This window comes from Neoarius graeffei, chromosome 23 (genome assembly GCF_027579695.1).
Source record: "Neoarius graeffei isolate fNeoGra1 chromosome 23, fNeoGra1.pri, whole genome shotgun sequence".
Lineage (NCBI taxonomy): Eukaryota > Metazoa > Chordata > Actinopteri > Siluriformes > Ariidae > Neoarius > Neoarius graeffei.
In genome coordinates, this window is record NC_083591.1 from 4,132,908 (window position 1) to 4,149,737 (window position 16,830).

At 41.6% G+C, this 16,830-nt stretch overlaps 1 protein-coding gene across 1 annotated transcript; it reads right to left on the reverse strand.

Moving 5' to 3' along the window:
• Positions 1-6,946: 6,946 nt before the first annotated feature.
• Positions 6,947-16,289, reverse strand: tmem68 (transmembrane protein 68). Its single transcript, XM_060905226.1, has 7 exons — positions 16,155-16,289; positions 13,990-14,400; positions 13,347-13,514; positions 10,563-10,756; positions 10,404-10,464; positions 10,176-10,315; positions 6,947-8,829 (listed from the first exon to the last, which is right to left on the reverse strand). Exons 2-7 carry the CDS (start codon positions 14,315-14,317, stop codon positions 8,725-8,727), a joined length of 996 nt encoding a protein of 331 aa, XP_060761209.1. The 5' UTR covers positions 14,318-14,400; positions 16,155-16,289; the 3' UTR covers positions 6,947-8,724.
• Between the last annotated feature and the right edge of the window lie 541 nt (positions 16,290-16,830).

The following is a 16,830-nucleotide window of genomic DNA, read 5'->3' on the forward strand; positions in this document are numbered from 1 at the left end:
ACTCTCCACGCCTTCCAAAAACTCCTCTCACAACACGCCTTGCACAAAAAAATAAGACAAATGGTATAGTGCCCCTACCGATGGCCTCTCTGGACTTCCAAACCTGGACTCAAGTGGTGCACAGAAGTGCAATGTACTTGATGGATAGGGAAATTGTCCCACAGTGACAACTAACTAGTCTGGTGGTGCCATCCGTTGACCAGTATTTTGGTTCCTCTGGATGCCATCGAGGTGGCTGTATCATTGACTCCAATGGATTAATCTGCCACAGACCACCATCAGATGCCCTGCTGTTGACATCCTCAATTGGATGTGGAGTCATCATAGTGCCACATCATTATGTTGCTGTATACATCTGTGTATATATCGCCGCTTTCCCAGCAATGCTAGTGCACAACAACAATAACAACAATGGTGGACTACTGGATTAGGCAGACTAGACATAAAGTTTTAGTTGGTCTTGTTGGTCATACTAATCCTGCCCCCAGCTGCTGACATAAGAGGTTCTTGGTTCTAGACTACCAGAATGTTGGTGCCATTCTTGAACCAGTCAACCAGCAGTGAGCCAGTTCTTTGGCTGTCAAAACGTGAAGATTAGGCTGGTTCTGGTTCATGATTAGGCACCAGATTCAAACTATTCAAATCCTCAAACTGCTTTGGTGGAAAAGGGGTATGTGTTCCTGAAAAGGTTGAAGAACTGCCTAGACTTTGTACAAAACATTTGCTATTAAGAAGTAATGATCATTGTCCACTGTGGAACTCAGAACTTTGCCAAGATTAGAGACAAATAAGGAGGTGTAAATGGGCAAGTTAACAAGGCAAATTGGTAATAATGGGCAGCAGGATCAGTGAGGGAGTGTGTTTAGGGTGAAGCTAGAGCAGAACTGTGAAGGTAGACTTCTGTCTGTTTTGACTGGAGTTGAAAAACACATTGAAAAAATGACTTCCCTTGGAACTTGATGATTCTCTGATTTGATGGATGAAATACTGGTCACCGTTTTAGTGCTGTAGCTGTATGGAGAGGATCCCAAAAGGACTCCTGTGCTTGTTAACCAGTCCACTTGTTGGTCCGGTAACTAACGGACAGGAAGCAGGAAGTACACTCTTTAAAAATTTCCTCACTAGGGGCTCTTTGGATTCTTGACACTTCAAGCTTTCTAAAGGTTTCTACATGAACACCCCACCCCCGTTATGGGGTTCTTCCTAGAACCCTCATGGGTTTCTCTCAAGGGGCAAACCCTTTAAGGATACTAGATGGAACCTTAGTGATGAGGGTTCTTTAAAAGTTATGCTTCAGTGCAGTTGGAACACATTTCAGGACTGTAATACTGTAGTATTAAGGTTTGATCTTACTTCAGTAAGCTAACCATTCCAATTCCAAACACTTAGTGTTCCTCAAAGGTTATTTGGATTGTTAAGGGAACCCTTAAAGAACCCACTTCTTTTTTTTAAGAGTGTACAGTAGGTATTAACTGTATATGCGTGGTACCAAATTATTGGCAATTATGTTTCTTCTTAGTACCTAGAACCTGCCATGTATTTCAAATTTAGCAAACTGTCTTTGTCCTTGGTAGACTCTTAGAAAAAAAAAGGTTCATCAAAGGTTCTTTAAGGGTTTATTGGATAATTAAGGATTCTTGACCTCATGTCTGGAACCTTTTCTCATAGGGAAGTACTCGAATGAACTTTTTAACTTTGTAAGAGTGTATCTATATTGTAAAAGTTATATGTAGTTAACTAGCAGGATGTGTGACATCATCACACATGTATTACTGTATCATTGGATTTAGATTTATTTTAATAAAATAACCATTAACTACCATTTCTGTCTCTCTGAAAAGACTATAAATGGTAATAACCTACCTCAAGATGGTGTAGTAAACAGAGCATCTCCATCTGTTGGTCTTGGTAAATAAAGTAGATGTGTTCGATGGGCCTAGGATGGAAGTTATTAACAGGAAATACAGCAAGTGGTACCTCAAGGTTCTGTGGTGGTGCCTGGAAGGTTGCAAGAGCCAATGTCGGGTCGTTGAGGATGGATCTGAACCCTGGATTGGATTCTGCTGCCAAATGAAGTCATGTAGTTGTAAGTTGTAACATGAAGATGTGGCCACGTGGGGGTTCTTCTGTTTATTCCCAACTCATTAGAAAATCCGAGCTCACAACTGGGACTTCAGATATTTTAAACGCAACATAGGACTGTCAGGGAGATCACGTGTTTGTTTGTTCATTCATTCATTCATTGCTGCTTCTGTAGCTTTTATTTGCCTTAAATAATCTTTCACTGGCGTGGCTTTTTTAACTTTCTTCACACTTCTCATGCCGGTGATGTTGCAAAGTTGTGTCCATCTCATTTTTTTCTTCATTTCATTTGAGTTACTGTGCTTCGACTGCAGGTGGATTTTACACGACAACAAATGAGCTGATTTTGCAATCTAACGATCAAAAGACATGATGATGATGATGATGATGATGACTGTTACAGCTTGAAAAAGCTTTGAATTGATGAAAGTGGTGCAGAAAGTGTGACTATTTGCTTTTTTTTTTTACTTGGATATGTGTACGCAGACTCAGATTCAAAAATTCGACTTGTTCTATTGAATAACATATATGGTCGTCCCTCACCATTAGAATTAGATTATTAGATTAAATAAAATGCCATAAGGGGAAAAAAGTCCATATTTTTTGGTCTAATTAGTGGTTACCACCAGAGCACTTGGAATTAGTACAAGCACAGTACAGTAGTTTGATGAACTTTGGATAGACGTGTTCGAGTTAATACAGTGTACAGATGTTCTCAGAAGCTCTCCGAGAGCCGTGAACCACAAACGGCTGTTCAACTGTAAATAAATGTATGCAAATGTACATGTTTAAACAAACATTCCTTTTTTTGAGTCCTGACCGTAAAAAGGGTGTATGTTGACTAGAACGCGACGATGAAACGCCAAGAAAACGGCCGTTCCATTTGGCGTAATACAGATTAAAATCTAAACTAGTGTGGTGTACTTGACGTATTAAATGGGAAAAAAATTGCAAAAAAGATAAAAACCTGTTCATTATTGGTCTAAGTTGCATTGTGTGATGAAAGTGCTTAAAATGCATCGACTCTGTTACCTGATTTTATTGTATATTGAAGAGTAATACAAAAAGAGCATTACATTTTTGTATATATTGGATTTTTGTAAATTTTTATTTGATTCTAATGCAACACAAAGTACCAAATTCATTTAATAAAGTACACTGTGGTCATTTTATCCGTCTCCCTTGCCAAGTTCTTTTAGCAAACAGTTTTAAGACCTTAAGAGATGTTAAGAATTCGAGTTTGAATCTCAAGACTTCCAGAGAGCCACGACTGGACCCTGGACCTGCTCAGATCTGTGCTGGAATTGGATTCTGTTTCATTTTTAAATCATACTGGATAGACATCTATCAGATCATTCCATAAAGATAATTACAAGTGTGATCGCTCTTTGTACGTCAAGACAAAAAAAAAATCATACACCAATATTTTTTTTGCTAGATTTTTGCATAAATTTGCATCTAGAATGTCTTCTCCAACACTTTGGAAGTGGCCCTGCCCACTTCACAACATGGCACGTGAATTCATCTGCATTGCATATTTTTATAACCATTTTTTCCCCTCAAAATCATTCTTTTTAAATATATCCAAAACCAGAAAACTCAGTTTCTAGATCATTCCTCATATCCTTATTTATAAGAAGGTTTCCTTCCTGGAAGAGTTTCTTAAAATGCTCACAACTGTTGGATTGATGTAAGATTTTATACTGAAAAATTACAAACAAAATTTTTTTTTTAACAGTGCATGTTTAGTAAAGAACAAAGAAAAGTTACTCCAACAAACTTTACTGTAAAAGTCTTTCTGTCGATTTTAGATTTCATTAAGCATGCAAATTTTCACGTATTTAATTAGATGGAACCTAATTTGCATAAAAACATAATTTTGAAAAAAAAAAAGATTCTTATGACGAAGATTATCTGTAATATCTATTGTTTGGGGGAAAATCATCCTGTTCATCTGTAGCGTCTTGGATGAATGAATAATAACCAAAACTAACCATTTCTTCAACCTGCTCCATGAAACATAAAAATATAATGCGTCAAAACTCTGAACCAGGACCAGCTGGGACAAAACCCAATTTACTGTGATTGAGGTGAACATTAAATTCCAAAGAAGTTCCTGATTGTTTTCATTCCTCTCAAAGCTGGAGCATGTGCCAGAAAATTCCAGCTAAAGCTTGTGCTACATTATAATATGTGTGGACATGTTCGGTAATCAACTGCTTCAAATGTTTTTACTCTGTAATTGGCACATACTGCTCTCATCAACTCAACCGGTTCAAAAACACCAAGTACTTTCGACACTCCTGGCAGGTTCTGGGTTTCAAGAAGAAAATAAAATGGAGTTTCTCCTGCACACTTGCCCAGTTAACAGAAAAATGGGTTCTCAAAGGGGTTTTAAAAGTTTATTGGATAATTACACCTCATAATAGCCGTTCTACATGGAATCCTTTATGATATGGAAACTCTGTTGCAAGAAAGTTTAAAGAAAGGGTTCAAAGCGGAACTGCTTTAAGTCACAGACTATTAATTAACAAATAACACATTAAAGAACTGCTGAAGTACCTTTAAAAAATTCTAAGAAAGGTTAGCTACAGGGCGGCACGGTGGTGTAGTGGTTAGCGCTGTCGCCTCACAGCAAGAAGGTCCTGGGTTCGAGCCCCGGGGCCGGCGAGGGCCCTTCTGTGTGGAGTTTGCATGTTCTCCCCGTGTCCGCGTGGGTTTCCTCCGGGTGCTCTGGTTTCTCCCACAGTCCAAAGACATGCAGGTTAGGTTAACTGGTGACTCTAAATTGAGCGTAGGTGTGAATGTGAGTGTGAATGGTTGTCTGTGTCTATGTGTCAGCCCTGTGATGACCTGGCGACTTGTCCAGGGTGTACCCCGCCTTTCGCCCGTAGTCAGCTGGGATAGGCTCCAGCTTGCCTGCGACCCTGTAGAAGGATAAAGCGGCTACAGATAATGAGATGAGATGAGATGAGGTTAGCTACATGTTAAGAAGAAAAGTACCCACAACTTGGACTTTGTACCAAATTCTTACCCAATTACGCAAACAAATGTTCTTTAACAAATAATTATGGATTCTTCGCTTCCAAAAAACCTCTTTCTGATATGGACACACACTGTTGTTGGGTTCTATCTGAAAAGATTCAAAGTGGAACCTGTTCAGTACGGTATCAGCCCTGAATCATCCAATCAAGAACCTTCAAAGAACCTATTTTTCTTCAAGCGTTCCAATTTTAAACACTGAAAACGTTCTGGGTATGAAGAAGAAATTAATACACTCATTTGGCGTAACCATGTCTATATGTACTGTACGTACACTGACAGTTCATGCAAAAAAAAAAGGGTTCTTGAAGGGTATTTAAAGGATAATTAAAAGTTTTTAGCGTCCAAAAACCCCTGTGTAGACTACTTTAAAGAAGCTTTAACAGTTCTTCCTTAGAACCAACCAAGAACTCTGACGGATTTTAAAAGTTAAGTTAAAAATCAACTTTCTGTCTGTCTCAGACACACGATGTGAATGAAATGTTCTTAAAACACACAGTGATGTTTTTATTTTTGATCTGATGCTCATGTAACAAAATCCTGGTTATTGTATATTCATGGACATACAGTACTGTAACTTTGTATAAGTACAAATCTATAGAGGATATTACACGGTGGTGCAATGATATGAAGTTTATCTTCAAGTGGTGAACATATTCACGAGTAGGCGAAGTGAACGAGTGATATATTTTTCAACATGAGAAGATAAACTTCATATCTTCGCGCCACCGTGTAATGTTCTTTATATTATATGGACACATCCACACACGCACACAAAACACAAGTTAATCAAAAGAATTTTAACTTTGAACCGGTTCAACGTTTTGACAACGCACATCTAGTCAGCGGGAAAACACTGGGAGTGACGTCATCGGAGTGAAATATTGGGAATTATTATCCATACAGGACACTTTTTTGATGGAATAAAAACGTGTTCTATTCCCTTCTAGCTGGTTTCATTCATTTGGTTTGATAGCATGCAATATTGTTAGCATATCGCTTATCCTACATGTATTACGTCACTCTACCCAATAGAGAATGAGCGTTGAATATGGTTTACAATATTGTATGGTTGTCAAGACAACATGATGTCACACGTCAGAGATGTAAAACTTACGTGCCAGCAAATGACTGGGACAATTTATAAACAAACATGGCTGCCAGGTTTGCTTTGTTAAATATGGAAGATTTTGAGAGAATTTTGAAAGAGAAAGACGCGTTGAACACCTGAAAGGAATGTGTATGTATAATAATAATAATAGCTTTTTTGTGGTATATCAGATATATTCCATTCAGCTCCTCATCTTCGACTCATTCAGTATCATGCTAGTTGAATGGAATATATCTGATAGACCACGAAAAAAAGCCAGACAATATTATTTAAATATGTCACTCAGATCTGCGATGTATTTCATCTGAAAAATGCGAGTTTTTCAACACAAGAAGATAAACTTCATATCTGCAAGCCAACAAGTGACATATAGAGATTTATGTCACAGTTTTGGTTCTCCATGTCCCGGATGGAGTGGCGTATTTCCCAGTAAAACACTCATGTCCATATAACACAGTTATAACCTTGTTCCATCCATCAGTGTTACTGTCAAAGTTCAATTTATTCTCAACTTTGAGGGAAAAAAAATATATGCACAAGGCTGAAACAGAGCTTGTGGCAGAAACTTCCTGTTAAAGCTTGTGTAAAATTTGAAAACAGCCAGAGGCTTTCGGTAATCAGCTGCTTTAAAAAGGTTGCTAATTGGAAGTGCTGATGAAAAAAGCAGCACAGTCTGCGCTTGGTGTACAATGAGTAACAACTGACCCAGACTTTATCAAAAAATAAGTTTTATTCTCAGCATTTTTTGATCTACAATTAATGCAACACCGGATGGATCTGTACAGGGTCAGACGCTGCACGATGGTCTAAGGGATGAGCTTTGCATCGACGTGTTTCATGCTCACAGTTCCAAATCCATGAAAGAAAAACTTTAAGCTCAGAAATGCTCACGATGAGCTCATCACCTGCATCACGCAGAACACATTCGTTCATTCATTCATTAAGAACAACATTACAGACGGATGGAAAGTTCGAGAATAACAAAAGGCAGTTGGACATTTCATTTATGCCAGCTACAATGCTTTATAAATGCATGGACACACACACACACACACACACACACACACACACGTATACCGAGCTGCCAGTTTATCAGATCCACCCACTACGTATATGTACAATTACTGATTGGACAGAAGGCATTGATTAGGTTTATATTAATACACTCTTCCTAATGTTATTTGTTTCTATAGTAACTTTCTGTATAGACTTGTGGCTGGTTGTTTATAGCTGCTATAACATTAGTGCTAAAAGGAACATCTTTTCCAGACGTTCCGTAACATGAGATGTAACTGTAAATGGATAAAAAAAAGTATTACATACATATTTGTTGAAAAATTGTAATCATTGGCAAATCGTTGTGGTGCAAAAGGAATAAAACACTCCATGTCATACTGGAAAACTTATTTGCGGTAACAGTAACTCAGTTTCATTATACCGCCCTGTAGTTGATTATTTTCCTATAACAGCACAACATGACTTGGGTTACATCATAAAATGGTCAATGATCATCTCTAGAAGGTAGATGCATCTATTAAAACTGGCAACTTGGTATAAAAGTACTGTATTTATGCACTGTATGTATTTTTCCTGTTCAGAAAATTCACACACATTTAAACACCTTTGAGAAGTTTGATGCAATAAGATCGCAGCTATAAAACATACTCATGATGCTCATTAGTTGTTGTGCTGGTCAAAGTGTTCATCGTCCCAGAATGTTGCAATTTCCATCATTAAATGCAACAACTCATGGCGTATAATAGTAATAAATTATTATTATTATTATTATTATTATTATTATTCTCATTATCATCAAGCATCAGGAGTTTAGCAGACCCGTGCCATCTTAAAACCACAAGCAAAATCTCAAACAGTCCGAAAGATTTTGAGCCAAATGACTCTGAACCTGCATCTCCTTGTTCAAATATGTCCCATTCAGTCACAAATCACAGATAATCACAGTACGTTTCATTAAAAAAAAGGCTTTTCCATTATTCCCTCAATCATCACTTTATGTAAGAATTACATTAATTTTAAAATCACACCAGATCTAAAAGCCATTTCAGCCTTAAATCCTGATTCGACATCAAGTAACCAAAAGGCCTCGTTTGTTTTGGCAGTGGTCCTTCAGAAACGAGCAAAGTGTGCAAATAAGTCACGGATTTTAAAAAAAGAAAAAAAAAACCCACACACGATGCACAGCCTTTCACTTCAACATGCACGCGAGACAACACACACCGTTATAAGATATCCCTTTTTTTTTTTTCCCTGTGACACTGATGTGTCCGTACCACAAATATCAGTAACATCAAGATATCACACACATAGATGATATTAATTTCGTAACACTTCCAACACTTCCAGTTCTCTGTTAAATTATGCTGGGAATAAGTCATAGTGGGTTTTTTTTTTAGCCTGAGAGAAAGCCGTGCTGTTCTTCTTCAGGTCTGCTATGTGATTGGTCGACGAGCACCAGAAAGAAGGGAGTGTTATTCGTCTTTGGGGCGTGTGTGGAATCGCTCCAGGAGTGCTCGCAGGATGCTGCCGGGTACCTTTTGGTGTCGGTCGATAAGCAACTGAACTGCTGCCTGCACCTGAAGAAAGGTTGGGATTAGAGAAATGTTTTAATCAACTGAATATTTTATGAAGTTAGTGTTGCTGACTGAACCACTGCAAGACTTTTTTCCCCTACAATGTGACTGACTGCATTGTGAGGCACCAATGAGGACTTAGAGCACCATTCGTATTAATGATCTTAGATCAGAGCTGTTGTGCTGGACGGGTGGGAGAACGGATCTGAGGATGGGTGGGAGGACGGGTTAGACAGACAGGCGGCTGATCTTCCAACACTTCTTCTTGGATCGATGTATGGGTGGATGGATAGATGGACAGAGGAGTGAGTGAATGGTTGATTGGAGAGATTGATTTGTTGATTCTGAATGGACAGATGAATGTGTGGTAGATTCAATGGATGGATGGATGGATGGATGGATTGATTGATTGGTTGATTGGTGGATAGACTGATGGATGGACAAACACACTGACAAGTGTTTTGGTTGAATGGACAAATGAAGGGATGTTTGTTTGAAGAGATGGATGGATAGATAAATAGGCTGGGAAGGGGATGGATGGATGGATGGATTTGCTGATCCTGAATGGACAGATGAATATGGGTTTTCGTTCACTGAATAGTTGTAAGGATGAATGAGGGGATGTCTGGTTGAAGAAATGGATGGATAGATAAATAGGCTGAGAAGTGGTTGGATAGTGGATGGATGGATGGATGGATGGATGGATGGATGGATGGATGGATGGACAGACATGAGTGAGTGAATGGTTGGTTGGAGAGATTGATTTGTTGATTCTGAATGGACAGATGAATGTGTGGTTGGCTCACTGGGTTGATGGATGGATGGATGAACAGATGTTTGGTTGGTTAGATGGATGGATGGATGGATGGATGGATGGATGGATAAACACACTGACAAGTGTTTTGGTTGGATGGACAAATGAGGGGATGTTTGTTTGAAGAGATGGATGGATAGATAAATAGGCTGGGAAGGGGATGGATGGATGGATTTGCTGATCCTAAATGGACAGATGAATATGGGTTTTCATTCACTGAATAGTTGTAAGGATGAATGAGGGGATGCCTGGTTGAAGAAATGGATGGATAGATAAATAGGCTGAGAAGAGGGTGGATGGATGAAAGTTTGGTAGGACGCTGGTTGAATGGAAGAATGGTTGGTGGGATTAAATGAATAGTAGGAGAGTAGGTTGGATGGATGGAGGGATGGATGGATGGATGGCAGGTGGGACTGGACAGATGATGGATGGATTAATGGATGACACGCTCAGCCTCTGTGTAAGCCTGTGTGTAGTTGTGCCTCTCTTGGTTTCTGTGTGTATTTATTTATGACTCTCTAAGATGATGTCGTACCTTTTCTGCCAACTCGGCTGCTGTGAGTTTGGGATCATAGGGAATGGGGTCGCCGAGGTAAGTGCGGAATTTGACCGGGAATCCTCCGTAGATAGGCGCAATCGGCAAACGAAACCTCTCATACATCCACCTGAAGAATCCTGAAGAGGAAATGTTTGTGATTAATCGGCAGGACACTAAACTCATTACACCACATGGATTTACAGAATGACCTCATGCAAGACTTACTCAAATTTCCCACAGTGCGGAATCCCTCCCGGACGTTCTGAGTAAACATGGGAATGATTGGCTGAGGATAGAAGAAAGAAACAAACCTGTGGGACTTAGGGGATCAGAAAATGCAGAAATACACTTTTAACTTTCCAGAACATGTGTATGATCAGGTACCACTTTGGAATCAATGGCCACTTGTGCAAAGCCCTTGCGTTTGCCCCACAGCAGCGGGTACATCTCGTCACTGAACAGAGCCTCCCGTATACCTCCTGGAGAGATTCCCATCAGGTGACCGCTGCGCAGAGCCTTCACACATTCCTCCTGCGGCCCATGGATCACACTGAACACCTCCAGCAGCAGCTTGAACCCTGATGGCATTTAAATAATGTCAGACATGATCATATAGCTAGTAATAAATTATATACGAGTGGCAGAGAACTCATGCTGTTTATCAGCTGCCAGAAAAGACACCTTTCTTACATCTACATTTTATACATTATTTATTAAATCTACCTGAAATTTAAAAGACCTTCCATATGTAGTCTGAGAGGACAGGATATGCAAATAAAGCAGAAGTCGAGGCCATAGTGCTTTCACTGGGACTTTCAAGCACAGAAGCCACGCCTCCTTTGCCACAACAGACAGAGGCCACGCCTCCTTTGCTACAACAGACAAAGGCCACGTCTCCTTTCATTAACACTGTCAGAGGCCACACCTCCTTCAGCACAACAGACAGAGGCGACGCCTCCTTCGCCACAACAGACAGAGGCCACACTTCTTTCATTAGGACCATCAGAGGCTACGCCTCCTTCACCACAACAGACAGAGGCCACGCCTCCTTTGCTACAACAGACAAAGGCCACGCCTCCTTTCATTAACACTGTCAGAGGCCACACCTCCTTCGGCACAACAGACAGAGGCCACGCCTCCTTCGCCACAACAGACAGAGGCCACACTTCTTTCATTAGGACCATCAGAGGCTACGCCTCCTTCACCACAACAGACAGAGACCACGCCTCCTTCGCCACAACAGACAGAGGCCACGCCTCCTTTCATTATGACTGTCAGAGGCCACGCCTCCTTCGCCACAACAGAGGCCACGCCTCCTTTCATTATGACTGTCAGAGGCCACGCCTCCTTTGCCACAACAGACAGAGGCCACGCCTCCTTCGCTACAACAGACAAAGGCCACGCCTCCTTTCATTAACACTGTCAGAGGCCATGCCTCCTTCGCCACAACAGAGACCACGCCTCCTTCGCCACAACAGAGGCCATGCCTCCTTTCATTATGACTGTCAGAGGCCAACGCCTCCTTTGCCACAACAGACAGAGGCCACACCTACTTTCATTATGACTGTCAGAGGCCACACCTCCTTTGCCACAACAGAGGCCACGCCTCCTTTCATTATGACTGTCAGAGGCCATGCCTCCTTTGCCACAACAGACAGAGACCACGCCTCCTTCGCTACAACAGACAAAGGCCACGCCTCCTTTCATTAACACTGTCAGAGGCCATGCCTCCTTCGGCACAACAGAGGCCACGCCTCCTTCGCCACAACAGACAGAGGCCACACTTCTTTCATTAGGACCATCAGAGGCTACACCTCCTTCACCACAACAGACAGAGACCACGCCTCCTTCGCCACAACAGACAGAGGCCACGCCTCCTTTCATTATGACTGTCAGAGGCCATGCCTCCTTTGCCACAACAGAGACCACGCCTCCTTCGCCACAACAGAGGCCACGCCTCCTTTCATTATGACTGTCAGAGGCCATGCCTCCTTTGCCACAACAGAGACCACGCCTCCTTCGCCACAACAGAGGCCACGCTTCCTTTCATTATGACTGTCAGAGGCCATGCCTCCTTTGCCACAACAGAGACCACGCCTCCTTCGCCACAACAGAGGCCATGCCTCCTTTCATTATGACTGTCAGAGGCCAACGCCTCCTTCACCACAACAGACAGAGGCCACGCCTCCTTTCATTATGACTGTCAGAGGCCACGCCTCCTTTGCCACAACAGACAGAGGCCACGCCTCCTTTGCTACAACAGACAAAGGCCACGTCTCCTTTCATTAACACTGTCAGAGGCCACGCCTCCTTCGGCACAACAGACAGAGGCTACGCCTCCTTCGCCACAACAGACAGAGGCCACACTTCTTTCATTAGGACCATCAGAGGCTACGCCTCCTTCACCACAACAGACAGAGACCATGCCTCCTTCGCCACAACAGACGGAGGCCACGCCTCCTTTCATTATGACTGTCAGAGGCCACGCCTCCTTCGCCACAACAGAGGCCATGCCTCCTTTCATTATGACTGTCAGAGGCCAACGCCTCCTTCGCCACAACAGACAGGGGCCACACTTCTTTCGTTAGGACTATCAGAGGCCACGCCTCCTTCACCACAACAGACAGGGGCCACACTTCTTTCGTTAGGACTATCAGAGGCCACGCCTCCTTCACCACAACAGACAGAGGCCACGCCTCCTTTCATTATGACTGTCAGAGGCCACGCCTCCTTCGCCACAACAGAGGCCACGCCTCCTTTCATTATGACTGTCAGAGGCCAACACCTTCGCCACAACAGACAGGGGCCACACTTCTTTCGTTAGGACTATCAGAGGCCACGCCTCCTTCACCACAACAGACAGAGACCACACCTCCTTCGCCACAACAGAGGCCACGCCTCCTTAATTTATGACTGTCAGAGGCCACGCCTCCTTCGCTACAACAGACAGAGGCTACGCCTCCTTCGCCACAACAGACAGAAGTCACACTTCTTTCATTAGGACTGTCAGAGGCCACACCTCCTTCACCACAACAGAGAGAGGCCACGCCTCCTTCACTAGGTCTGACAGGTGTCAAAGATATCATGTTTTGTAAAATTAGCCATAATGAATAAACCATACTCATTGGCACGTATAAACATTTCACTCCTGACAGCTTGTGTGTTTACCTGGGATCTTGAACAGGATGTGATCACCCACTGAGTGACACATGCGGCCTTTCTGAATGATCACTCTCGCCAGGAAGTAGTAGTAGTCTATCGGAATCGCTCCGTGATAGTAGACAATGAGGGCAGGGCCTTCTTCTGGAATCTTCTCTAAACCATAAATTTCATACCCTGATATTTAACAAAAAAAAAAAAGGGGGGGGGGGGGGGGGGGGGTTAATAATGCTGTCCCCTTCTTATATGACATTCTGATCTTATTTCTATTTTTAAATAGTCTCTTTGTTTTCTGTTGCACTATATTACATTTAACAGTGGACTTTCTTCTTCAGTCTGCATGCCTGATTTTCTAAGCGGTGGTCTAGATGCTATTGCACAACCCGTCTCTGACGCTTCAACTCAAGAAATATCTGGTAACTGCTGGGCTGCGTTCTACACACAGGTGATTTGCATAATCTGAATGCAAAGTCCAAAAAACCCCTGATTTCTAATGTCTTACAAACTCAGTCTATTCATGTGGTCACTGTACATGTCTTATTGCTCAATTCTGATATTCTATATTTGTTAACAAAGATATAATAATTATACTGTCAATGTTTCCTAACATCCGCCCCGCCCCTCACTGTTAGCCCATGTACCGTACACACACCGTGCCATATGGCTCCATGGCCGTCCCACAGCGTGGCCAGCGTCTTCCTGGCACCATCCCACAGGTTATTAGAGTAGGCCTCTCTCAGCTGATTCTTTCGCTTGTACACATGCAGGAAGAGGATGGACAGGTAGAGCAGGATGACGATGATGAAGGGCAGGATGAAGACGATGGCCAGGGGCGTGAACACCCACAGTAGGTACTCCAGGAAGCTGAGGTAGTCCTGAAGATTTTCCCAAGCCATCCAGTCCTCAAAGGCCATGAGGAGACACTTGAGGACACCTGAAGATTCATCTCCAAACCAGCAAGACTCATTCTGTCCAGACATCCTGCTGCTCCTGCTTCAGTCCGTCCCTCTGCCAGCAGACGGCCAGCGTAGGCTCGGGCTCCAAAACACACACCTGAGGGAGACTAGAGCAAAGAAATTCATTACAGTGCAGTGTTTGCTGGCTTATTGTTTTCAAAACCATACTCTAGAACATCTACAGGAAGTAAGCACATGTGACAGCATGTAAATATGTGATTAGTTCTAAAATTATAGCTGATAAATAAAATCACATGTCGCACATGTAGGGGGATAAATGGATCATGTGAGAAATTATTTAAAAAGAAAAACAACATGCCCGAAATGCATCAAAATTACATTTTAAAATAAATGAACATCAAAATGAATCACAAGTGAAAAATGAATCACATGTGAAAATAAATGAATCGTGGAAAGTAACCTTTGGAATGAAATTATTCTTAAAGAATGTATGGAGAAAAAAAACATATGAAAAATGATTCTGGTGTGCAATCATATTAGGAAGTAAATGAATCATAGGGGGGGGGGGTGGGGGGGGGGGGGCACGGTGGTGTAGTGGTTAGCACTGTCGCCTCACAGCAAAAAGGTTCTGGGTTCGAGCCCAGCAGCCGATGAAGGCCCTTCTGTGCGGAGATTGCATGTTCTCCCCGTGTCCGTGTGGGTTTCCTCCGGGTGCTCCGTTTAGGTTAACTGTGACTCTAAATTGAGCGTAGGTGTGAATGTGAGTGTGAATGGTTGTCTGTGTCTATGTGTCAGCCCTGTGATGACCTGGCGGACTTGTCCAGGGTGAACCCCGCCTTTCGCCCGTAGTCAGCTGGGATAGGCTCCAGCTTGCCTGCGACCCTGTAGAACAGGATAAAGCGGCTACAGATAATGGATGAATGGATGAATCATGGGGGGGGAAAAATAACATGAAAATGAACGAATCATGACAAATGAATCAGATGGTACATCTCATCTCATTATCTGTAGCCGCTTTATCCTTCTACAGGGTCGCAGGCAAGCTGGAGCCTATCCCAGCTGACTACGGGCGAAAGGCAGGGTACACCCTGGACAAGTCGCCAGGTCATCACAGGGCTGACACATAGACACAGACAACCATTCACACTCACATTCACACCTACGCTCAATTTAGAGTCACCAGTTAACCTAACCTGCATGTCTTTGGATTGTGGGGGAAACCGGAGCACCCGGAGGAAACCCACGCGGACACGGGGAGAACATACAAACTCCGCACAGAAAGGCCCTCGCTGGCCACGGGGCTCGAACCTGGACCTTCTTGCTGTGAGGCGACAGCGCTAACCACTACACCACCGTGCCACCCAGATGAGAACATAAATAAATAATTTCTTTTAAAAAAAACTGAATTGCAAAAAAAAAGAAAATAAATTCATGTGAAAAGTGAATTCAGATGTGAAAATGTCATCTACATGTGGAAATTGAATGAAATATAAATGTGAAGTGATTTTTTTTTAAGTGTCAATTTTACATTTGAATCAAGTTCATGTGACTCTTCTGTAAGCCAGAAAGAATTCAGTTAGGAACACACGGAGCGATTAATTACTAATTATTTATATACAGACAGCAATAATGAATGAATAAATAAATAAAAATAAAAACAATGAGGATTCTGAACTGACCGTCTATTTTTAAATAGCGACTCTGACATGAGGGCTCTGAAATAAATTAGTATTTAAACCGTCGATTTTATCGAATATCGAAAATTACAAGTCTGTAAACAGTCCCATGTTGTGTGTAACACTGATAATAAACTCACTCCGAGTCACGACGAGCTCCTTAAACACCGGAACATTAAAACACAAATTATATCATTAAACACAAATTATAAATAAATACTTACTTTTTTCTTACAACTCGCCCTCAACCTGCTTCCCCTGCACATCTAATTTACCCGCTGGAGCCGCAATAAAAGTGATATAACTGTCTATTTTTTGTTGTTGTTGCTCTGTTTTCCTTCCGGGTTTACACACCCGGCTTTCTTTACATGTGACATAAACCGGAAACGTCCGTGCCATCAACTTCCGTCACCTCTCCAAACTGTCTTTTCAAAACAAAAGTCGTCAGCTTCGTTCATGCTCCAAAACCTAATAATTAAATTAAATTAAATTAAATTAAATTAAATTAAATTAAATTAAATTAAATTAAATTAAATTAATAAAAACAGAATATCAGTGTAATGGTTCGTTTTAGTGATTCGAGTGTTTTTCAGCTCACTGATTCTTTCAGGTTTAAAAATTACAACATAATCTCATCTCGTCAGTTATGACACCCTTCCATCGCCTGTACATTTTTTATTGATCTAAATATAACTAAATATATTTATTGTATATTAATAATATTCATTATTAGTAGAATTATGAACATGAAAAAAAAAAATATAAGCTGTTTTATCTGACATCTTATTAAACACATTGAAAATTGTTGGGATTTTGTTCTTTTTATTCTGTTTTACTGATTTATTTATTGTATTTATTTTCTTCTGTTTATTTATTTATTTGGCTCTTTATTTATTATAT

What these genes read in the sequence shown, in the direction of transcription:
- tmem68 (XM_060905226.1), bottom strand. Translation starts at nt 14,317, where the DNA reads ATGTCTGGACAGAATGAGTCTTGCTGGTTTGGAGATGAATCTTCAGGT. An exon ending in CATCCTGTTCAAGATCCCAG is followed by an intron (nt 10,757 to 13,346) that starts GTAAACACACAA and finishes AAATGCCATCAG; the next exon opens with GGTTCAAGCTGCTGCTGGAG. An exon ending in TGGCCATTGATTCCAAAGTG is followed by an intron (nt 10,465 to 10,562) that starts GTACCTGATCAT and finishes TTCTATCCTCAG; the next exon opens with CCAATCATTCCCATGTTTAC.